Source organism: Drosophila serrata, unplaced genomic scaffold (assembly GCF_035046125.1).
Source record: "Drosophila serrata isolate PLE 108 unplaced genomic scaffold, ASM3504612v1 contig_217, whole genome shotgun sequence".
NCBI classification, from domain to species: domain Eukaryota; kingdom Metazoa; phylum Arthropoda; class Insecta; order Diptera; family Drosophilidae; genus Drosophila; species Drosophila serrata.
Genome location: NW_028257115.1, coordinates 2,636,106 through 2,660,530, shown reverse-complemented (window position 1 = coordinate 2,660,530; position 24,425 = coordinate 2,636,106). Strand labels below are relative to the sequence as shown.

The window sequence follows — 24,425 nt, the reverse complement described above, 5'->3', positions numbered from 1 at the left end:
AAATCGATTAACTTTTGCATTCTTTTACTAAGAAAATAATAACTTATTATTGAAGGAGATGTTATACCCCTTGTGCAATAGCTAGAAATACCAAACTGATAGAAGTTTTTTAAAGAAATTTTTTCAAATATAAAAAATAAATACAAATAATTTCAATTATATTCTTTGCTTTCCGTGTACACCCAAGCATTGACCATGGCTACGCTCCTGGCCAGAATGGGTGAAAGCATGTGAAAGTTGGCCATCTCATGAATATGCATGCGAAAGTTGCGAGTGGCCCTGGACTCGGGACTTTGTACTTGTACGGACTCTCCTGCTCCTCCTTCTACTTCTCCTCCAATCCAATACTCACCGAGTGTCCAATATCGCCCATGGCCCCGGTTTTTCCGGGCGGCCCGATTGGTCCAGCGGGTCCGGTGCCGCCGCGTCGTCCTCGCATACCCTTTTCTCCTTTCTCGCCCTTGGTCCCGTTAGCGCTGGCCATGCCCTCGAGTCCACCAGGCTGTCCAGCCTGGCCGGGCAATCCTGGCAGTCCGGGTGTTCCCGGCTCGCCGGGCTCACCCTTTGCGCCACTGGGCCCGTGCGCACCTTTGTGACCCTGGCAAGGATGGAGGCAGAAAGGAAGAAAAGCAAGTGTGTGAAATGATTTACGGTCTTAAATATACGGCTACATGTGCCCATGGGGATGAGGATGTAGGGTCTGGGGAATGGTTGAAGCCGGGGAGGTAACAGCTCTCGCCTAATTTGGCCGTAAAACTCAATTTCAAACGTTTTGTCGACGACAGAAAAAATTCAATTCAAACTCATTTTGAAATCAAATCAATTCCGAAATCCCGCACACACACACACACACATGCTAGATAAATTTATGCGACCGAATGTGTGTGCAGTGCCGTGGTGACAAGCCCGAAAACACAAAACCATATTCCTTTTTTGGTCCCCAGCCTTTGTGGAAATTTGCTTCCTTCCTTCGGCTTGACTCAATTCATCCCCAGCGTCGTCTTCCACATCATCAGCGCCTTAAATGGTTCGCCATAAATTTGCACGCGCCCACCCGAGTGGATGCTGGAAAATGCTTGCAGGAAAATGGTAGCCACACTGAGCGAAATACTGGGCTGGGAAAATTACAAAACCATAATTGAGCTCATAAGGTTTTTCAAAGGTATCGGACGATGGCTTGACTAGGTAATTAAATATATTTAAAATGTAGTTTTAATTATTTATTCTCCCCAGATACTTCCTAGGTTGATTTTACTATAATTGACTCCCTTTTTTTCACAGTGCATGTACTGGGATAATCCGGCTGCTGTTTTCCTTGGGGCCTGAGCTTGTTGCGGGTGAGGACCTTGCTCCATATCGCCAACTTAATACCAACTAATGAATAATTAATAAGGCCAAGCACACACACGACTGCTCCGGAGGCTGTCTTTTAAGATCCACGCTCGGATGTGTGTGTGTGTGTGTGTCTGTTTTTTAGGCTTAATGAAACGAACCTAATTGTGCGTGTATTCATACGTTTAAAATGCTAATTTCCATATTAGTTTTCCCTGAAATTTTGTAATACAATAACTGGGGGGTATGGCGATACGCCGTCTTCCTGACAAATTGGGCGTGAATTTATCATAAAATCCCAATCGATTTCTTTTTTTTTTTTATTTGTCGTTCATAATGTGTATGTGTGTGTGGGTGACTGTTTGCATAATTTCTTTTTATTTCACGCACGATTAATTTCGGGTGTGGCCACCAAGGGGAAACTACTTAAAAGCAGCCTTGTTACATCCACGGCAGATTCCTTTCACCGCAAGTCGCATAAACATGGCTTGTGTATATGTAGAAAAGTCGTGGCTGTGACGGTGGCTGTGTCTTTATGATTTCAAATTGGCTGGTGTTCCGAAGAGTAATCTGCGACACCGGAAGTTCAGGTCGCCCACGTGAGAAGCTCACCCAAAAGAAAGCCAAGGGAAACGGACTAACAACAAGCACATTATGCGAGCCCCGGCTGGCAGATTTAAGTTTTGAGGTTGCACATAAAAGAAATATGTATGTATGGATGTATGTAGGGCAGAGATCCTGCGGAGCGAGAGTGGTATTTTGGATCCTGGAGAGTGCAAAGCCACCCCCACTAAGCTGCTAAATGGCATACGGGGTAATGGCTGGGAAGTAAGCGTCGCCTAAGCAGGATGAGCTCCCCAAATGGCCAAAACTTATTATGAAAGTAATGCCAAAACGAGAAGTGAAAAGAAACGAAATGAAACGAAATAGTTTATGCTCGCCTCCGCTTGGATGGCATCTCTCCTCCACACCATGGACATTCCTCATCCTGTGCTGACCCCTGGTCATATCCACTGAAAATCAAATGAGCTATAAATGCACACAAATTGGCCCCCAACCCGCACGACCAGCAGATGGACAAGAAATCAGGAGACATTGGCCAGCATCGTCTCAAGTGACGCATTTCGGGCCAACTGCTGATAGAAATTTATGCCCCAAATTGTGTATTTCCTGCACAAATGACTGCGATGCCATAAATACGAACTCAGCTGGAGCTGCTGGAGCTGTTGGGGAGCTCGGAAAAAATTATTACTATCTATCAAATTGGATACAATTTGGCCTGAGCTCGAAAACACCAAGACATTTTGGGATGTGGTGGCGCTTATCCCTTTGCGGGGTTAATAGCTTGGCCTATATTTGCCAAATATTTTTTATTTTAAGAAGGCCATTAAATATATCTAAGGATTTCCTAATTTTTCAGTACAAAATTAATGAGAGAGATTATGAGAGAGTATATATAAAAAATATATAGCTTATTAAGGAAAATTTCCTTAAATTTCCCATCTAATGCTAAAGTATAGTTTACATTTTCTTAAAGCTCTTATTTTCTGAGAAAACTTTCCAATTTTCAAATTATTCTTTTATCAGGCCATTTCAAAAGTCTAATACAAGTATTCATAATCTTGCCGAATCTAATTAAGGCAATAAAAAGGCTATCGATAACATTGTTCCCTATAACCCAATGTCCTTTTCAAACCCCATTATTGGCCCAGGCCAAAAACAAATTCTCCTTCGTAGACGATTTGCTCATTTGGACGAGAGTTCCTTGGCCCCGGTTGCCCTTTCGAGAAGCCTCAAAATCAATTGAGTAGTCAATAGGGCAGAAATTATTGTTATATATTTGAAACAACAATCGTGTGTGGGCCCGGGAAACACTTTATAAGGCATATATGAGGGGAATGGAATTGGGGGGGGGGGTGTGGTAAGGGTAAAGGGCCATTTATTAGACATGCCCTCTGACTTACCGGATCGCCGCGCTCTCCTTTCTGGCCCGCATCACCTTTCTCGCCGGGCACACCTTTGGGTCCTGGCTGCGTCGTGCCCCGGAATGTGCCCATCGAGTTGACCATTAGGGATTCCTGTGAGGGTATGTGTATAGGCATAGTAATTTGTTAAATATTTGCTTGTTGTACAATTTATTTTCGATACATGTATTTCGGGCCCCATTTTTCTGATCGTTTTTTTTTTGCTTCGCCTCTCACACAGTAAGAGTTTGGGTTTTCCGCCCCACTTTTTTGACGAGGGACACATGGCGATTCCAGCAAATACACGGAGGTGTATCTACGGCGGAAATTTGATTAATGATCTTTTTCTTGATGGGGGCGGATCAGAGGGGCGGGGCTAATGATGGCAAGTGGTTCTAGTCCATTAAATGCTGTGGCCATCGCTTACCCCCGGCCAGTTGGCAAGCCTTTGCCCTTGCCATTGCCTTGGCCTTTGTTTTTTTTGTTAAGAGTATTTTACGGTTTAGTGGTGGTGGTGGGAGCATAAGATGAAATTGTTAAAATGTTTATACCTTGAAGGTCCTGGTTGGATTCCAATTTATCTGTTATTTATGTGTTGATTGTTACAAGAATACATATTTTTTTTTTATACGATTTATACGTATAACAATAATATAGAGCAATGGGCGTGAAATTGAAGCGTATTATTAGATGGTTTCACTGTTATTAAATCGAAGTCAACAAAACAAAAACAAACAAGCTTCAAAATTGCAACTTTTACTTGGATTCATATGAGCAGCAGACATAATAAATATATATATTGTATACATATATACATAGGCTTGGGTAATTGGATTTCTGAATAAAACATCTGAAAAAGTGGAAGTCGAGTTGACAATCAAAAGTCGTTTTAATAAACATAAAAGCATTTGCTTCTTAAGGACTCTAAATGTGGCTTTGAAAAGTCTGTTAATACTGAAGAACGAATGTGGCTTTACCCTGGAAAATATTTATTGAAACGATTTTCAAGTATGGAGTCTGAGTTTTGGTATGACGATCTTTAAAGTATTTGCTTTAAAGAGAGGTTCAACGGAATGAAATGAAATTAAATATCCTATCAAAATTGTCTTGTCCTTTAATATTTTGCCTTTCCTTTGTGTTGACAATCTGTTCTATGACCCTTTCGTTTTTTTCCCCCTGATTTCTATGTTCTATTATTGCAGACCCGAAATTCAAACCCATTTGTTTAACTGCCAGCAGTGGGCTTCCTTGTCGTGGATCCTGGCACCTCCCAATCTCTGGGCTAACACAGAGGGTACGACGCCCACGGAAAGCTTTTAAAAGGCTCTAGAGCTGACTCTCTGGCTACGTCTCCCGGACTCGGGGGCGATGATAATGACGATAAACCCTCCGACATTAAACAATGGGCGGGCCGACACAGGCGAGTGGCTGTCTGATTTTTACTGCCGCCTCGTCGACCACAAGTAGCTTGACACTTTCATAAACGTAACAGTGCGATAATGATTACGGCCCACCCAACGCCGACCCATCCCCCCTTTTGGCCAACATTTAGATGTGGCAGAAGAAGACAGAAAAAAAGGAAGGGGTTGGGGTGGGGCGCTCAACATACGGCGTTGAAATGTGGTGATAAAGCCGAGCGGCAAAAAGAAAAGTTTCACTCTTGCATGAAAGGGTTCAAAGTGGCAACGGTGCGGATGCCACGGGTGAACGTGAACGAGTGATGTGTTTGCATTTGTGTTTGTTCGCGATTTCGTATTTGTTTGCGTTCGTATGTGTGTGGGCCATGCCACACAACGGCTCCCTATCTATATCTGTGTGTGCGTGTTACCGCATTTAACCGCGTGAACTGAGCGCGCCATGCGCTGATAACGGTAATTGCCACCAGCTGGAACACCGGGCATCGTCATCGTCGTCATTGGCATGTGGCATGCGGCATGCGGCAGCCCCGAATCCAGCCAGGATCCCAATTTCTGGCCCCCGAGTCCTGTAAACTGAGCCCACGGCGGCCTACGGCCCAACACAAGCCACTCACTCACCGTTACATAGAAAAAAAGTAATGAAATTTTGGCCTGCTTCCGCAAAATAAAAATTAATAATGTCTTGGAAACACACCTTGTTCTTGAATTAATATCGTATTAAAAATGTATTTGATATATAACAAAAATTTGATTAAAAAGAAACTTAGATTTTCTTTAAAAATCTGTAATTTTAAGAAGTTTGTTGAGCTTTTAACTAGTTATATATAAATTCTTTTTATAAGTTTAGGTAATAGTTTCAAGGTACATTATTGTTTTCTTTATGTAATGATGTTAGTTTACAAAAATTAAAATTAAGCAAGTTTTCTAGCTTTAGCAGCCAAAGTTTATGTAGCTTGAAATTTGAACTAGGTATTAAATTTTAAATTAACCATTTCTAAGCCAAAAATGCTTTATTTTTAATTCGGAAAACTGTTTTGTGCTAGTTTTTATTAGATTAAAAAAGCTGCATACTCAATTTATATTTGTAGAAATTTAAAATTTTTGCCATTTTTGAAAACTTTAACGATGTTGTAAAAATTTGAAAAAAAAATTTCAAAAATTTTAATTTGACCAGACATTGCTAGATCGATTCAGCTGTTGATGCTGATCAAGAATATATATGATTTTTGGGGTCGGAAATGACTCCTTCACTACTTTTGAAGCTTCTGACTAAAAGGGTATTATGTATATGTCTAGCATACGTGGCGTATACTTAACGTGCAAAGCTCTAAATTAAGTATACGCCATGTGTGTATTAAGGTAAACTAGTTTTAAGGTCTATAAAGATAAGTTGTTTCAGCTTTAAAGAAATCTTAGCAATTAAATTATAAGATCGAATCGGAAATCGATCATAGCCAAGCTTCAAAGATTCGAAATTTATAAATATTTTTATAATCACATTTTTTTGACAAATCAAAATTTTAAAAACTCATAACTAAGCCAAAAACGTATTAATTTAAATTCGGAAAGCTGTCCCATGTTAGTTTTTATAAGGTTAATAAATCTGCACACCAAGTTATAAAGTTTTTTTAAATTAAAATTTTCGTAAATTTTTGACCATTTCAACTTTGAAATTTAGAAAAAAATTTTCAAATTTTTTTTTTCTGCCAGACATGGCTCAATCGATTCTGCTGTTGATGCTGATCAAGAATATATCTGATTTATAGGGTCGGAAATGACTCCTTCACTGCGTTTCAAGCTTCTGACTATTACAATGTAAAAAAAAAAACTATATGAAATTCTAAAATTCTATATTTCCCCTCTCATTTTTTTTCTACCAATTTCCCTCCGTGTAGACTCCAACTTGACTTCACCTTCGACACGAGGACTCCACTTAAATTTTGGGTTTAGGACTGGCTGCTCGCGTGCTCAAGACGCTTACGTTTCGGCCCTCCGCGCGGAGATGTTTGTGCGGTGAAAACCTTGGCGGTTTTAAGATTATTAGCACAGATAGGGCATTTTGTGGCATTCGCGACAACGACAATGGTGGCCACTCTGAACGTGCTGGCTTTTTGGCAAACTCTACCATACAATGCCAACTGGCAAACGGATCCTCGCCTGAATCCGAATCTGGCGTGACGCCATGTCCGTCCACCGGGGTGGTAATTTTTCACAGTTACTGCGCGCGCTGGCCAGGAAGGAAATTAGTTTAGGCAAATTGTGCGGCTTGTAAAACACGACGGACGTTTACCTCCACCAGACGCCATTCATAAAGCTGTGCGTGATTGAAAACAGACGGACAGGAATACGGACAAGAACCTGGAGCTAGATAGAATAAAAAAGGAGACGGGAAAGGACTTTGAGCAACTGCATTAGCTAACGCGCCTTTGTTTGTCCTTTTGTAAAAGGTGCAATTTTGATCGAAAAGCAAGCTTGTTATGAAGTTTGTTAAATTAAAATATAAAGTATCTTCGGCCAGCCGAAGAATAGATACTCTTGCCCTTTTGGAACCTTATTAAATAATGCCTTAAAATATTTAATAAATTTCACTTTACTTGTTTAAATTTGTTTGTGGCGCAAGAGTATCTTTATTTCATATTAAATTCTATTAAAGGAAAATGGTTAATTATTTTACGGATTGAAGGTTTACTGAGGTTAAAATTAAATATCAATTAACTAATAAAATAAAGTAAAGTATTTTAAAAGAAAAACAAGTAATTTATATAAATGTAAAAGAAGTTTAACAACTTCAAAAAAATATTAGTATTAGGCTTAACCCTTTTTTAAATGAAAATAGATTCGTGTTAAGATAAATGAAGTTAACTTTCAAACATAAACTCTAAACTCCAGGTTGAAAGAACCAAAGTAATTAAAATCATTTGCCATATATTCTTCGTTGTACATTGTACACCCATAAAGACGTAAGTAATTTCAAATTGTAAATAAATTTAAATAGCTTGTTTTTTTTTGTGATACTTACATCGTAATTCTCGGGCAAACCAGGCGGACCCGGTGGTCCCGGCGGACCCACGACACCGGGTAGACCGTCGACGCCTGGCTCACCCTTCTGCCCCTGGGCACCTTCGGATCCCCGGGCGCCGCGAGCTCCTGGCACTCCGGTTGCTCCCTGGATAAATGTTAACGGAAACGGGATGGCGGCGATAGAGACGGAGACGTAGACGTAGACATAGACGGAGGAGTACCAAGGAGGAAAGGAAGAAACGTCGCCGGCAGCGACAGAGAAATAAATCACATTAGTGGGCGTGCATATAACGTGTCCTGGGACCTTAGAGCTACAAATCTACATCTACCGGGGAAGTCTACACCGAAAAAAGGGCTAAGATCGTAAAGTATAGCCTAAACTATTACAATATGATCTACTGAATGAAAAAAAATGGTATCAAAAATCGATCAAAACTCGGAGACGATATCGATAACCTTGAATAAGATGGAATTTATCATGGTCTTGATATAACTTTTGTTACGGTGTATAGGCCTCAGAAGGAGCTCTTTCGGGTTTGAAAGTAGAGTTCGAGCTTTGGGTTTCTAACTGGCAGCGGTCGATTTACATAATCGTTGCGTTTTAGTCCGAGCTCATTAATCTACGCGACCAGGCCCGTCGTCCGTGTGGCATGTGGTTCGGTTCGGTTTTTGGGTCTCGCGGCTAGGGAGTTGGGTATTGTGGGTATAAGGAGCTAAAGGGGGGGCCTCGACATTCCAATAGCGACATGGATGGGTACACAAAAAATGTGTCTCCCAATGTTCTTAATCTTATGCAAAATGGTCACGCTGTGAGCCATTTGCGTGCCATGTTCCTGTTGTTCTGTTTGTGTTGTGTTGTGTTGTGTTCGGCTATGTAGCTGTTGCTTATCGTCGTCTTTTAAATTAATTGCTATTAGTTAAGGGATTAGCAGTGGGGCAACAAAGTTGTCGCAGGAATTTCCGGTATGCGCGCCAGCTAGCCATATTTCACCGAGCTACCAAAGCCTTTCTGGAGCTGAAGTTAGAGCGAAGGTGGAGGTGGAGGTGGCAAAGGGTCAGCGAGCCTAGGAGGCTCTTGCGGGTTTTTTGGGACGAGGTTTGGGTAAGCTCGAAGGGAACTGGCATATTTCCCAAGCAGTTAGCTGCTGGCGATGGACCGCAGAATGCCCGGCCCGGCATACCGCTTTCCTTTTGATGTATTGCATCGCATTGAAGAGGCTGCGTTCCACAGGTTGCTGGAGTGGCCCAGAAAATGTTAGATTCGAGATTGAATGGGCCGGCGGATTTTGCAAGATGATGATGATGGTGGGTACTCTGTCTTTGGCCTGCTTTCGCTTTTTGAATTATTCCAAGAGTAATGGACGTGCATTCATATCGTATACATGTTATTTTCGGTTAGCTGCTCAAAGTTTTTGGCCCTGTTGCGTGCCAAGCACTCAGAAGTCTACAAAAGTGGAGTGGTGGCCGAAAGAGGAGCACGAGTTGCTGTGGACTTTGCCTTTGACCCGAGGGGAGAGTGGAGAGTGAAGGCAGAAGGAGAGATAGGAGTGTGCTCCACGAAGTAAATGGCAAGTACATAGTCAAGTGTAGTTCAACACATGGATACAGCGACATCCTTTGTGTATCCACAGTGAACACTTATGGTTGCCAAAGACGCTGCCAGTTGATGAGATAATATAACGAGTGCCACCCGGAGAGTGGATAAGTGTTTAAGCGTGAGCTGGCGCATAAAGAAATATTCGTTACGTTACGATTTGCTCCCATTTTCCCTTCTACTCCCCCCTCCCGGTCCGGAGGGGACTTTCTTCGCATTTTCCCATCTCTTTTCCTAACGTTTTTTTTCCATTTCCGGTTACACGCACTGCCATTCGCACACACACACACAGCTGGCTCTCTGCGCTGTGCAAATTATGATGTTTGACATAGGAAAACATGCAGCCCCTTTTGGGATCTCTCTTAGCTCTCTCCTCTCAGATTGCCCAGACTCCACAGTTACCATCCTCCTTCCAGCCACTCTCTCTTGAAGATTAGACGATGTGTGTAATGAAATTGAAAATGTGTTAGATTCATGTCAAATATTGCCTTTTTGCCAACCCGTTGTAACTCGAAATTGCCGTACATACCGATAAGCCCAACGAACGGAAGAAAAACAAGAAGAAAACTTTTATCAAGGCAACCGAAGATATAAATACTCTTTGCTAAAAGTGTATATAGTTTTTCCTACAAGGTCTGAGTTTTACATGAGATAGATGTCAAATAATAACTTTACCAACAGCATAATAAAAATGTCCTACTTTTATAATATTATCTATCCTTACATTATCTCTTTGTCAAACTTCCTGCCAAAATTAATAAACTCTTATGCAAAGGTAGTTAAATATATATATAGAGAAAAGGAAGATGAAGCCATAGTCAGGGTAGTACTTACGGTGTGACCAGGGGTACCTGGCTTTCCATCCTTGCCCGCCGGTCCTGGCGCTCCGCGGAGCGTTTCCCGCAACGACTCATTGTCCTTGATGGCCTCTAGGATATCAGACGCATTACATGTACACTCGCCAGTGTATTTCTACAGGGGGGAGAGAAATGAGAAATGAAATACAAACTTAGCACCTGGCTATGGATCGGATCACATTACCACGGCACATCATTATGGCAGGCAATTTTGCGTTGCCCGTCACAACGAGCACAGAGAAAAATATGTCAACTACCAATATCTATACGTAGGGTTTAAGGACCCTTTAGGCAATAAACTAAGTCTTAAAGATCCTTATTTACAATAAAAGATATTATTGAAAATTTATAAGCAAAGTTTGGCATATTTCACATGGGATATTTTATAAAATACATATGATTTTAATGAGCAAGTAATTTGATATCTTTTATTTTTTCTCTGTGCAGATGCCCGCGGCGAATAACTGTCAATTTGCAATACTCACAGCCCCCGCACTCGTTGTCTCCACAAAGGGCGGATAGACGGCCGGATCACCTTTGGGCCCGGGCGGACCCGGCGGTCCCGGCGGACCGCGTATGCTGTCGCCCTTCGGTCCGCGCTCGCCCTTCTCGCCCTTGATGCCGCGGTATGCTGCAAGAACGGAGAGCAAACAAAAGGGCGATGGTTAAATCCATTGCATTAGCATATGAAATGGAAGTGGGAATGGTAGTTGGAATGGAATTGGGACAGGACTTGGGCGTGTGAATGGGATTCCTGGCTATCTCTTCACTTACGTCTCTCGTGCGTGTACTGCGTCTGTCCCGGGGGCTGCATACCGCTGGCGTCGAAGATGTCCGTCGCCTGTGGAAAGGGAAATCGAGTACTCATTAGGAATAGAGAGCAAACTGTTGTTGGACGGCATCGATTTTGCACTCGCCACTTGCCACCACCATGGACAGAAATTAACTTATAACTAAATATAAATATTTAATTATGCAAAGTGGCAGTGGTCAGCGCAACTGCGACCCGAAAACCCCCTCATTTTATGGCATTTCAAGAGCACTGTCAATAGCAATAGCAAAACAATGGCAAACCCGCAAAAACCCAGCTGCACTCGTTTAATGCACTGGGTCATTACTCTATTTATTTCTGGTGTTTATTTTAGTGCTGCTCTTTAAAGCGGATACGGACTAACCTCATCGGATGCAGCCCAGAAATCGTCACTTAAAATATTGGCTTCCGTGGAATCTTCGGCTAAAAAGTTCTATTTAGTTAAATCATATAGAAGGGGGAAAGGAAAATTAAATAAATGATAAATGATAAAAGGATACAGTAACCTGGAATTTAGAAATCATACACATACCTCTCCAGACCCATCATCAGGCAACGAATCCAGATCCTTTAAAACATAATTCAAATAATAAACAAATTGCCAGAAATTTACAAAATAATAATTAGATTTAAAATAAGAAAGGGTTAAATAAAAGGTAGTAAATAAAATTTGTTCAGGAAAATAAAACTAACAAAATATAAATATAATAAAATAAATATAGAATCATTTTGACTTTTATGTTTACCACAATAGTTATATATACATATTCAGTGAATTTCCCTTTGAATAATTTATTAATTAATTTGGAAGCTATTTAGATTTGCTGATATTATAAAGAACTTACGCAATGCTAAAATTTAATTGTGAATTTGCAAAATAAACTAACTTAAATCCGCAAAAGCTATTTTATTCACATCTATGACTCTCTACGCCTGGATTAAAAATACATCAACGCATAAGTGTATCTGATTACATGTTATTTGCAGCATTAGCAGTCTCAATAAATAAACGCAAATCCCATGCAAATATTCTCTCACTTATGCGGACATAATGCAATTTTAATGTAATTTATCAGTAAGATGATTTGCCTGGCTATTCATTAATTAATTTAAATCCAAACCATTGCATTTCGCTCTGTGGGTTTAGTGGCGACATTGACATCGTCGCCATTCGACGATCCTGATGACTTACCGCTGTGGTGGGTGCGACCGTTGCCTTTGGGGGCGGCATGCATGTGACATTTATGGCATCGGGATTACCATAGACATTGATTTTTTCTAAATAGCCCTGCGTTAAATATTTACATATTTAGTGTTAGGACCAACTGAATTCATTCTACATGTAATATTGCCAGCGGAATAATTTTCGAAACGCTTTTCATCGACGCACAATGGATGCCCACAGCTATACATAATAAATCAATCAATTTGTATTTGAGGCATCTATAAAGTATATCCCATAGCTGGCCAAACTCCCCTGACCAGGCCCAGTTGTAATTGCCGCAAATCGAAATTTATTATTGATGTTAATTTGCAACAGTGACTGCTGCCCGGACGACTAATGTGCCGTGGTTTCGGATTTAGAATTACAATTAAGCATGCATATTTCACATTAGCCCAGAAGGGGCCCTGGGTGGATAGATAAACCCCTTGGAGTCTAACTGCTAACCGCAGATACTAACTGCACACGGAACAGGGACCAACAGGACTATGGCACAAGAAGACAATGAACCGCAAACAATACCGGTGTGGGGTGTCCTTAGTCCTGCTGCTGCTCCTGCTTCTGTTCCTTCGTGCAGACTCACTGCCACAGATAGAGACACAAATGCTCAATGCACATTTGCCCATAAACCCAAACTCCTGCAAATAAAAATGGCAGCAAACACTCAGGCCCAGGACTCTGGTTTCACAACCAGGACTCGAGACTCGGTAGGGACTCGAACTCGACTCGTCTAAGCCACCGTAATAGCAAGAGCCCATTGTAGTTGTTGCACCCTGTGAATGATAGTAATGGCCGAGGAGCTTTTATGCTGCCGCTCAGTTAAAAAAGTTTTGTCTGAGACGCTAACTCGTTGAATTTCGGGTTAAAAGCGTGCTGGCTCCGAGGCTCACAATGGCTTAATATGCGCCCAGCCAGACACACAATCTGGCTTTTGGGCCCAAAGTTTATGGGGGAAGCGAGCAAATATATTTGCTCCAAATCGCGATTGTAGAGAATTTAGAGTAAGAACAGAAAATAAAATAAGCTGTTAACAATTTTCAATGAAATATTGAGTTCCAGTTTAATGAATTCTACCTTATTAAAAGAATTATTTTCAAATAATTAATGTAATATTCCGATTAAACTTTCAAACATATCTGACGACAAATAGTGTTTCCAATTGAATAATGTTCATAAAACTCAGCTTGTCAAGTTTCAAGGCTCCTAGAATCCTCCTAAGGCTATGTCTAAATCATGAAAACCTCCATTTCCGGCGCATAAACGCCATTAAATCCGGGGTCGATGACAAAAGCAAAGAGGGCTGCATCCTGATAGAGAAAGGAACCGAGGGGTATATTTTGCCCATAGATAGGAACCGAGGGGCTGTTACACACACGTGGCCCATCAATAGACATTGAAGTGAGCATTGTTCTCCATGTAGCTTGTTGCTGTTGTGCCATTGAGTGCGGATATTAAAGTTTTCTCTTTGTTTCTCGCTTTGCTTTTGTTTTGGTTCAAGAAAACTATGCGCCAAACAAATGGCGAGCCGGCGAAAATCACTGTCCGGAGAGAGAGCACGGGCATGAAAGCAATGTCCGTGTTCTGTCCGGACTTTTGTCCGTGGTCGCGTCCGTGTGGCCCAGTTTCCATTCGAGCACGTGCCCCTCCTAGGTGTGTGTGGGTCTGTGTGTGTGCAACAAAATTAGCAGCAAGGAAATTCACTTGAAACGGAAATTAAGCAGCAGGAAGTGGCATTTTTGGGCGTGAGTCGCCTAGTCGCCATTTTGAAGGCAGACTTTGCCTTCTCTCGTTATTACCTGCATATTTTGGCTAGGTAAATTAAAGGCAGTTGTGCCATTGTGCACTTGGTAAACAACGGGAAAACTTCTCTTCTTTTAATAAAGTCTTCGGTTTCCAAAAGATATTGTTGGAATAATAATTACGGTGGCTATAATATTACTTGTACATTTGCTTATCCAAGTATAAGCTTTCACATTCCGACTTATCCCTTGCTCAATGGGATTCTGCCGAAGGAAAAACTATCTGGTCATCGCAAAAAGGACTTAGCCTCGACGCCACCGGAGAACCCTTTTCGACCGCTTCTCGAGCACGACAGAAATTCAGAGCGATGAACTGATAAGAGGACATCAAAGCCGTTCGCCTCGGCCATATTGCGCACGACATCGAGCAGCAGCAGACCCAAGAGGAGGCTATCGAAAAGGCGTAAGTAAATAAGTACACTACCAAAAAAAAGTAGTAAACAAAAAAGGTATCAATTATAGAGAAAATTTATGTTTATAAATATACTACAGAGTTCCTTGCCATCCAAGATTTTTATACCCTTCCAGTGTTTTATAATTTTAGTCAGAAGCTAGAAACGCAGTCAAGGAGTCATTTCCGACCCTATAAATCATATTTATTCTTAATCAGCATCAACAGCTGAGTCGATCTAGCCATGTCTGGTAGAAAAAGAAAAATTTAAAAAAAAAAATGTTCAAATTTATAAATTTTATAAATTTTATTTTTGTAAAAAATTGGACAAAAAATTTAATTTTTTAAATTTTAAATTTGATATGTAGATTTAATAACCTAATAAAAACTTACATGGAACAACTTTCCGAATTTATGCGTTTTTGGCTTAGTTATGCGTTTTTTAAATTTGGATTTTTCGAAAAATTTCATTATACAATTATTTATGAATAACGATCTATTGATTTCTTATTCGATCTTATAATTTAATATAATTTTAACATGCTTTTCAATTGGAAATTTAGAAACTTTAAAACTATTCTTCCTAAACAGACACATAGCGTATACTTAGTTTAAGGGTTTTCACGTTAAGTATACGCCACGTATGCAAGATTTATAATACCCATTTAGTCAGAAGCTTCTAAAGTAGTTAAGGAGTCATTTCCGACCCCATAAATCATATATATTCTTGATCAACATCAACCGCCGAGTCGATCTAGTTATGTCTGGTAGAAAAAAAAATTTCATAAAATTTTTCAAAATTTTATAGGATCGTTAAAATTATCAAAATTAAAAAAAAAAATTAAATTATTTATATTTTAAAACCCAGTATGCAAAGTTGTTAACCCTATAAAAACAAGCACAGAATAGCTTTCCGAATTGAAATTAATGCATTTTTGGCAAAGTTATGGTATTTGAAAAAAAAACTTTAATTTACCCAAAAAAACCCCTAAAATTCTTATCTATTTAATGAATACTATCCTACCCATATTTTTACACATAACAAAATACTGAATTGGTTTTAAAAACTATCTATCGGCTTTTTAAATCTTGGCAGCTTGGAAAACAGTTCGAATTTTTTTTTTGCCAGTGCCCCAGAGGATTGTCTCGGCGGACGACAAGAAGGACCGTTGTGACAGAGGGTCAAGCGCAGACAAAGGCCGTTTTAAATAACGAAAAGCTGGCCGCAGGCAATGGCAACATTTTCAGTGTCCTGGATCCAGGAGGAATATGATTTTAAGGTAAGCATTTAGTTTAAATAGTGTCAGGCCAGGCGGCAGGATGGAAGCGGAGGAGGATAAGGCGCCTCAGCAGGAGGAGCGGAGCGGGCGGCAGCTGCAGGTCGGTCAAGTGGCGCAGAGTGCTCCGAGTGCCATGAGCAATTAACTGGGCTGAAAGTGCATGGGCATGTGATGTGTGCACATGTGCTGTGCCGCTGTGTGTTTGTGCATTTGTTGTTTGCTCTGCGCCGTACATAATTAAGGCCAGAAATGAACTGAAATGCGAAAGAAGCGGAGCAAGGACATGCCATGCCATGCCAAGGAGATGGAGGCAGGGACGTGCGATGGAAGTGCGGTAATATTTGCGCAGCAGCCAAGCATTCATTGCCTAGCAATGAGTCCTTTCCTCCTGACAAGGGTTCGCAGGACGTATTGAAAATAAAGCAAATAATACGCAAATCGTTGACCCTTTTCCATTTCGCCATTTCGGTAAACCAGAAAGGTAGGCAGTGTCGGCTGGCCTTTGTCCGTGGCTCCTCAGAAATGCCAGACACGTTTCATTTGCGATTCGCAGGACAGAACAAGAAAAAGGACTCCTGGCCACAGACGCTACCCACCGCTACCCACGCAGCTCTGCGGCTATCTGGCAATTTGTCAAAAATGTGTCAATAATGGAGATCGATTGGGGGCTCTTAAAAATTAACCGAAAATGGATTCCCATGTACAAAACGAATGTGTGCCGAGTTGAATGGTTGAATCCATTGCCAGACAATAACTTTCCAATTGTCTCAATCGGAAACTTGTGAAAAGAAAGTTGTTCTAAAGAAACTATAAAAAGTTGTTTGCCTTTATCTGTTAAATAAGATTTATACATGGGAAACAAGGCATGTAGGAAAGTATTTCAAGAAGGTTTTTGATTATTTTATTTGTATTTAAATGGATTTTCTGTGGAATAATACGATTTGAAATTCAATAGACACGGAAAAGTTATTACCAGTCTAAAGTTCTGTTTTATATTACTAATTTCCAATGTTTCAAGTTTCATTAATTATGAGAAGTTAATTAAAAGTCGGTGTATAATTATGCCTTGATGAATTAAAGCTATATACCAAACCAAACGTTATTCAGTTTTTTCTAAACAGATTCGGCACAAATTATTCACTATAAGAATTAAAGCCTAGTTTGAACTATGCTCCCCCAATGCCAAAGACAGTGTGCTCCTAATTCTATTTACCTCCAAACATTCCTCGTGTTTTGAGAGTTAAATTCTTAATTAAGCACAAATATTTAATAAGTGAAATTTACGGCTTGCAGCAGCATCAAAACAAAGGAAAGCTTTAGGCATTAAGATTACCATAAACTTGTTTCCGCTGATGCTGCTCCTCTACCCTATATTGTCAGAGCTCGAAAACGGGGTTAGTCACTTTTGTGGAATGCTAAATAGTTTTTCAACTATTTAATTAATGAAGTGAAATAACCTTTAATTATTGGAGTAATTACAAAATTATTAGGCTACTTGGAATTTATATATAAAAAGGCTTTTAGAGAAGACAACATTTATGTATGAATTTGCATATGTTAAGTACTAATCGTATAATTACATAAAAATAACATAACTATCAAACTTTTATTTTAACTACACGCACCTAATCATATTTACTTAGTATCTAATAAAAAAAAGTGAGCTTGGTATAGAAATACTTTAATATATTACTCGCCCTTTAAAGCCAAATCTAGGCCTTTAAAAACTTCAAGTCATAATAAACTCCAACTTCCGTTTGTGTAGCACATTATAGAGTATTAATAATTCCTTCAGGTTTCATGGAAGTATTTTTATTTTTCCCATTTCGCTTTACCTCTTATATAATGACAATGGCAGCCACTGCCAGAACAACAGCGGAAACCGATGTACATATTTTCGTCCCGCTCCGACACAGTCGGTGGCTTCTAATTCGCCTGCGTGTGCCCTGTATTTGTGTTTGTATATCTGCGAGAGTATTTGTGTATCTGCATTTGTTTAGCGCTGCTTTTGGGGAAACTCCCCAAATCCTGTCAAGTCCTCCCACTGCCACTGCCACTGCACTCGCACCCCCCGAAAAAGTTATGCCCAAGTTAATAGATAATTAACCATGCAAATTGCCGCGCAACAGTTTACAGATACGGGTATCCTCAGTCATCGTAATCATCGTCATCATTGGCATCGTCATCCTCATTTTCATCGTCATCAGTTTCAGTGTCGCTGTGTCACCGGTTACATGCGTAAGCACTTTGACTGCGACTGACTACCTGTGCCAGCTTCTACTTGTGGTATCATACACAAGGAGAAACTGGGAGATTATTTATTAAATTTATATTAACAAATATAATTCCAAGTGGGTTTTTTATAGAATGAATTTTATATACCAAAGATATATATATAAAAATTACTTCTTTGAGAAATTTGTTCACTTTAAAACTCTAGTTAAATGTTAAAATGTGGAAAAACCTTTTTCGCAATCTATTTTCATAATCTTCATAATATTAGAAACAATTCTTTGAGTGCTCTTGTGCCTTCTGCCAGGTGTCTGTGCTCGTTTCTGGCTCTGGCGTGCTCTCAAGTACAAAAGAATTAACTCTAATTACTTTGTAATGTTGATTAAGCCTGTTAGAGCGCATTAAATATGTAAACGACGTTTTGACATTTTCAGCATATTTGCCAGCGACTTTCCGAGCGGCAAAAACTATATACGTATAAGTTATGCGCATTTAGCGCTCAACTCCCGGGATAAATACAAGCAATTTGGAGCAGGAATTTGGCTTCAATTAGCTGGCCGCAGAAATGTGCAAACAATTGAATTTCAATTCATTTCAAGGTATTCCAATCGCCTCACGAATGGCCATGGCAATTGGAATTGAGAATTGGAAAGTAGGGGGGCGAATACCGAAAATGCTGAATTTAAATTCAACGTTATAGCCGCCAAACGACAGGCGGCCGACAGGGCCGACAGTCGACAACAAACAAATGCCAAATGGTGTCTGGGTAGATTCAGCTTTGAGCTGGGAACTTGGAGCTTCAAGCTCGGAGCGGAGCAGGGAGCACGGAACTCGACCTGGCCAAAGGTACCTTACCCGGGTCATAGCATAGTTTCTAAATCACTTTCTGACAGCCGTTTCGGCCCCTCCGCAAAAAAAAATATATAAAAAAAAGGAAAACAGTGGAGCGACCGAAACGAGGATAACAATCGCAACGTCAAAAAGTTGCGCACTTTTTGTAATTTTATTTTATTTCCGTTTAAATGCGTGCCGCCCCCTCTCGTTGCCACTTTTCAACGTTCGGATGAGCTGGGCTGAGGTTTGGCGCGATTTTAAAGCTAAATTATAGCAACATAAATTTTTACGGTCCGCCCGCTTTCAGGAGGCGAACTTCACGGAAAAGGCCAAAAGTAAGGCGGTGTGTGCCCAGGTGCAGGACTTAATTCTCTTTACTCTACACTTGACTTTAGCGCTCTTTTTTGACACTTGGCGGCCGTTTCACATTTTATTTGATGCCCATTTTCATTTTTTCCTTGCCCGTTCTGTGTTTCTTTTTTTTTTTGTTTTGCATATAATCAGAATAAATTACTTTGCACATTTTGCGGCACATAAATTATTTAAGACATAGTCACATCAAAGCACAGAGAGCACATAATGCATAACGGGGATACGAAACCTCGTTCACATACGGATTTTCAGGATAAATGTACAGTGGGATATGAAAAAATAGTGGCATTGAAGATGGTTTGCCAAGAAAATGTCTAAAGTTTGTCAAGGATAATATATAAGCTATATATATTGAAGTTTTCTTACTTAATTAGGTTTTTTTGTCGTGATTTTTTCCATTAAGAAAGCCCTTAACCTTGTTTCTGATTAAATTAAATAATTACCCGATGCCTCAATGAATTATTTTACTTAATTAACACTTTTAAAATACCCTTAAATACTATTGTTTTAAAAAGAAGGGTTGCCCGTGAACAGCAAGCAGAAGTGACTATCTAAATACTGGCAGAGAAACAGAAACGGAAACATAAACTGTAACCGAAAAGGAGCCTGGGAAAGAAGATCTGGAAGTGGGTGGAAAAGCCAAGAGGCGGTGGGGTTGGGTGACGGTCCCCCGTCAGGGGACCAAAAAAACAATGAGACGGCAAATGCCAACCGCATAGTGACAGATTTTTTTTAATTTTGCTAAAAACCTACGACTAATTCTCAAACGAGCTGACACAAATCTCGAAAAGTTTTTGCGCCAACGTTTTTGCAGAAAAGCGTCTGTCTCTCGGTCTCTCAGTCACTTTGTCTTTCTGTCACAGTGCCTATCCGGCAGCCTGTTTATCTGGGGGAATAGAGACACTCACACACACACAGATATATATAAATATAAGGATATATATATATATATGTATATATATTTATATATTTATACCAACTGCAGCAGAAGAGTTTTGTAAGCTCAGATGGGGGAGATGAAAGCTTATGGTTTTTAGCAAATGCGAAACGGATTTTAAATACTAAATGTAATTAATTGAGTTACGCACACCTGGCAGAGACAAGATAATGTTGTCAATTAATCTTAAGAATATATATTTAAAAATGAAATACACTTATAAATAAATAAATTAAAAAATATCAATTATACACCCTTTGAAATGGATAAAACAATAATAAGCCAAAGAAATCAATATAAATCAATTAATTTAAATCTACAAAAATACATCCAGTATTTACACCTGCTATGTATAACTAGTTAAGTCATAACATAAAAAGATATTAAATACAGTGGCTATATTTTTCACTTAATTAATTCATTAGAATGTTTTTACTTTCATATTTATGTTTTTGTGACCCAACAAAATAGCCCAGAGGCAAAGGACAGCCATGGCATTTCATTGTTGGTTTTAACTGCCTTCTACAATTAGTTTAAAACGAGAAACGAGCTCACATTTTGTGTTTTAACCAAAAACAAAATAAAAATTAAAACTCCCATTGCGCATAAACCAACACGTTATGTGTGTGTTTAAGATTTGTCAGTGTGTTTATGTGCCAGCGTGAGTGTTGTGTGCTTGTGTGTTGATTTAGACAGTTTTATAAACCCAAAGCAAACAGACTGTGACAACGTTGCGTATACGCAGCGTAAACCGTCCTCCTGAGGCAGCTGCAGCAACAGCAAATTATTTACCACTCGAGATACATTTGAAAAGGGGAAGTCCAAAAATACGGAAGGAAGCAAGAGTGAGTCATATATTCTTTGAAATTTAAGTCAATAGCATAACTTAAAATGTTACTATAGAAAATAAGAAACCCTCAAAATCAATACTTTCCCATTTCCAACTATCCCCCAATTTCTTATTTACTTAACTTCCAATGGATACCACAAATAATCAATATAAACTGCTGAAGCCAGTTCCCAAAAATACCAAAGGCAGCGAGGAGATCTCTCAGCTTCGTAAACTAATTGTTGAGGTGATGAAGCCAAAACTAGCTCAACTTCGACAGATTCTAGGGGCCCGCATAATATCGGCCACGCGAGATTATTACGACGACGAATCCGAGGACTGGTGGCCAGATTATGAGATATTCTCCGAATTTCATGCCATTAGCGATATGAATGTAAGTACCAATAAATTATTTATAAAATATATATAGATTAAAACTCTTATTTAATTAATAAATCACTCTCTGTTTCAAGGGCTTCCTGGTCCTAACTCAAAATGCCTTAAAAGGATTGCCCGAGGATCTAAAATCGATCCGTAAAAAACTTGACCATGCCTATTTAGCAGCAAAACCCAAAAACGTAAAGACTAAAACTAAAAAGTTTTGCCTGGTGGAGGAACTGATAGAAGACCTCATTAACTTTGTGACCAACTTTAGTCGCTTCTGCACTAGAATCCTTGAAGATCGTCGAATCCTCCATGACATGGCTGCCCAAACTCTGGACACTGCCGATCGAATTAAGGTGAAGATCTTCGATGAACGCACATTTGTGCAGTTCCAGACACGAATCGCAGGTCTAAGGAACTACATTAGAGATTTTTGTGCCCTTTTCAATGTTCCCGTGGAAACGAAGGAGGAAGCCGCTATTGAACCTCATACCGAGCTCCACCAGGGACCACTTCGATTCGGAGCCGTAGATAAGGCCCAGCGCTAAGCCGGTCCGATCAGGAAGTCATCTTCTCGTTTATTCCCAAGGCATAGCTTCCAACATTTCCTTTGTTCCATATACCCGGACTCATGCCACGTTACAGACACAGATACATGACTCCGCCGGCGATGGGGCAGTAATAAAGAGTGTTCGCCTCCAGTGTATTGGAGTATCTGGGAAAGCTTTTTATGCTTCAAAGTCAATATAGTAGTGTGCCATGTACAGAGCAGCACAGTTTTAAAACGGTAAGTATGCCTTTCAGTTACGTGGTCGTGTGTGGTGACACACTTACCCCACCGCCTCCCCCCAGTCCGGGTGGATAGGGATACGGATACGCCCCAAGTCAGCAATCCACCCACCAGACCAACGGCCCCTTGTCAATGGGCTGTTAGTTGCTCCGAGCACAGACGCCATTCAAGCGGAAATGCAGCACCGAAAGCCGGCTATGGGGTACACTGAGGAAAACATTTTGCAAATTAATAATCTTAAATCAAATGAAGAAAGTTAAGAAGCCTAAAAAGATTTTATCAAAAGATTCATCTGAATAAGTCACTGAAAATCTATAAATAATTGTTACTTGCATTCCACTTTTCCCAATTCCATAATTTACAACTTTCTTAAATCAACTGAAGAAAGTTGAGAAGAAAAGTAATGAATAAGTCCCTGAAAACCTTTATATTCTTCCTAAAAATAGTTCTTACTTGCATTCCACTCTTTTCAATTCTATAATTTCCAACTTTCCCGTATTTAATAAGCTTGTTAATAGGGCTTAATTATAATATTTTCCCTCGTATATGCCAAATTTTCTTTCTCTGTAACTGAGCAACGGGCACACGGCAACGAAAAAAGTACCAGAACCGGAGAGCCAGAGGCAGAAACCTCCATGTGAAGTGTGTCATCAGTTTAAGGTTTTTGTGGGCAGCTCTCATACACTTACACACCAACGAAAATCCACACCCCCTTACACTCGCTAACACACACACACACACACCACACACACACATAGAGAACGACGATACGAAGACCCACTCTCGAGACCAAACCAGCCCGTATTTTCATAATAAACAAATGGGTTGTATGGTTGGTTGGCTTAACTTTCGGGCTGGCAGCAAGTCGCAAGATAGCAGATAGCGACAGCCACCGCTCCGTATTTGTTAGCACAAATCAGTGCTATTTATATTGCGGCGGTGGGAAAGGTACATCCTTGGTATATAACCAGACACATATCTTTAGACCGAAGGCCCCAAGTCTCGATCCCCAGCCCTGTCGCTCCGAATGCGACCCCTGGGGCATCGAAGTGCGTGGCGGTTGTCAACACGCTTGCCAAACTGCAGTTCAGTTCAGACTCCGGAGGGCTGCACTGCATCCAATTTGCAGAGCAGCGGGAAAAGTGCTGCACACTCAGCAGCAGATACATCCGTGGTGAAAAGTCGCGGAATTAACATGCTGCTTATCAACATCTACACTGGGAATATAAATTAGCTTCAAATATATTTTAATCTATTCAGGAAATGTTTTTAAGTTCAAGAATTATGGTTTCAAGATCCGAATATACGATTTTTTGAGTAATTTGTCCTTGAAGGAATAGAAAATCGATTAAAGATTGGACTCTTAGTTTTTCCTTTTAATGTCAAGGAAGTATATAATATAAAATTAATTTTGGAACCTTTAATTTTCCTAGATCAAGTTTATTTTTCTTTCAAAAAAATGTAGCCTCATCCTGCTCAGTTGCAACCAAAAGGGAATGCCATCTGGTGCAGGTTGTCAATGCAACAAGTTCAGATAACGAAACTTTGTTGTGCCTACTATCTCACTGACAAAACCGCACAAGTCGAGGGAAACTTTTCGCTTATCTATGCCATCGAAAATGCGACTTTCCACCGTCCTCGAACTCGAACTTCTGGCGCAGCACAATAATAAATTTATTACGAACGCTTGGTGGGGCGTGTCGACATCGTCATCGACTTTCGACTTGCGAGTTCCGAGTTGCCTCCAAGCTCCACAGTTCCACAGGCTTCAAGGCTCTCCAGTTCCTTGGGTGCGTGCAACTCGCTTCCATTTGCCTGCTAACCCGTAGTTATAGTGGCATGCTGCGCTTTAATAAAATATTATCATAAACGTAACGGAAGCTAGTTTTTCATATGCTTATTCCCAGTCCGTGGAAGAAGCTTTCACAAATATCCGTATCCGCCGTATGCTTTGCTCCGGCAGTTTGTTAGTGTTTCCCTTTGCTGGATAGCAAAGGGGGTAATATGTTTTCATAAATCAAATGTACGAAGAGTTGTTCAATATTTAATGTTTTGCCTTTCGGAATTTATTCACATCAGGAATGTGTATATGGGGATTAGATTTGAAATTTCCTGAGCATGACACTCATGAATATGGGAATCGTCCACAGCTCGAGTCTCGAGTCTCTTTATTTTGTGTGAAAAGCAATTTTCAGACCATTTACTTGTATGGAATTGCTGGCATTTAAGAAACTGCCTTTAAGAAATTAAAGATAGTTGAGAACTTGGGGAATTTAATTTAGAAAAACATACAACAAACTTTGGTCTTATTTACTAGGAAACTAGAATTCGTTTCCTTGCATTTTACACAGTATTTTG

At 40.1% G+C, this 24,425-nt stretch overlaps 2 protein-coding genes across 16 annotated transcripts in view; one reads left to right on the top strand and one right to left on the bottom strand.

Moving 5' to 3' along the window:
• Positions 1-24,425, bottom strand: part of Mp (collagen XV/XVIII-type protein multiplexin) — a 62,129-nt gene that overhangs the window by 10,509 nt on the left and 27,195 nt on the right. For 8 of the 15 annotated variants that reach the window (XM_086829713.1, XM_086829715.1, XM_086829716.1 and 5 more), the window contains exons 5-13: positions 12,190-12,285; positions 11,530-11,565; positions 11,362-11,430; positions 10,961-11,027; positions 10,672-10,817; positions 10,164-10,301; positions 7,734-7,880; positions 3,297-3,410; positions 353-598 (exon numbers count right to left, since the gene is read on the bottom strand). In XM_086829713.1, the coding sequence (XP_086685839.1) occupies positions 353-598; positions 3,297-3,410; positions 7,734-7,880; positions 10,164-10,301; positions 10,672-10,817; positions 10,961-11,027; positions 11,362-11,430; positions 11,530-11,565; positions 12,190-12,285 (1,059 nt within the window). The remainder of the gene's footprint in view (positions 1-352; positions 599-3,296; positions 3,411-7,733; positions 7,881-10,163; positions 10,302-10,671; positions 10,818-10,960; positions 11,028-11,361; positions 11,431-11,529; positions 11,566-12,189; positions 12,286-24,425) is intronic. The other 7 variants (XM_020957139.2, XM_020957156.2, XM_086829725.1 and 4 more) reach the window with 2 other exon arrangements.
• LOC110187729 (uncharacterized) lies at positions 19,740-22,000 on the top strand. The gene is made up of 2 exons (XM_020957187.2): positions 19,740-21,287; positions 21,367-22,000. The coding sequence occupies exons 1-2, from the start codon at positions 21,042-21,044 to the stop codon at positions 21,823-21,825; spliced, it is 705 nt and encodes a 234-aa protein (XP_020812846.1). The 5' UTR covers positions 19,740-21,041; the 3' UTR covers positions 21,826-22,000.

What these genes read in the sequence shown, in the direction of transcription:
- LOC110187729 (XM_020957187.2), top strand. Translation starts at nt 21,042, where the DNA reads ATGGATACCACAAATAATCAATATAAACTGCTGAAGCCAGTTCCCAAA. An exon ending in ATGCCATTAGCGATATGAAT is followed by an intron (nt 21,288 to 21,366) that starts GTAAGTACCAAT and finishes CTCTGTTTCAAG; the next exon opens with GGCTTCCTGGTCCTAACTCA.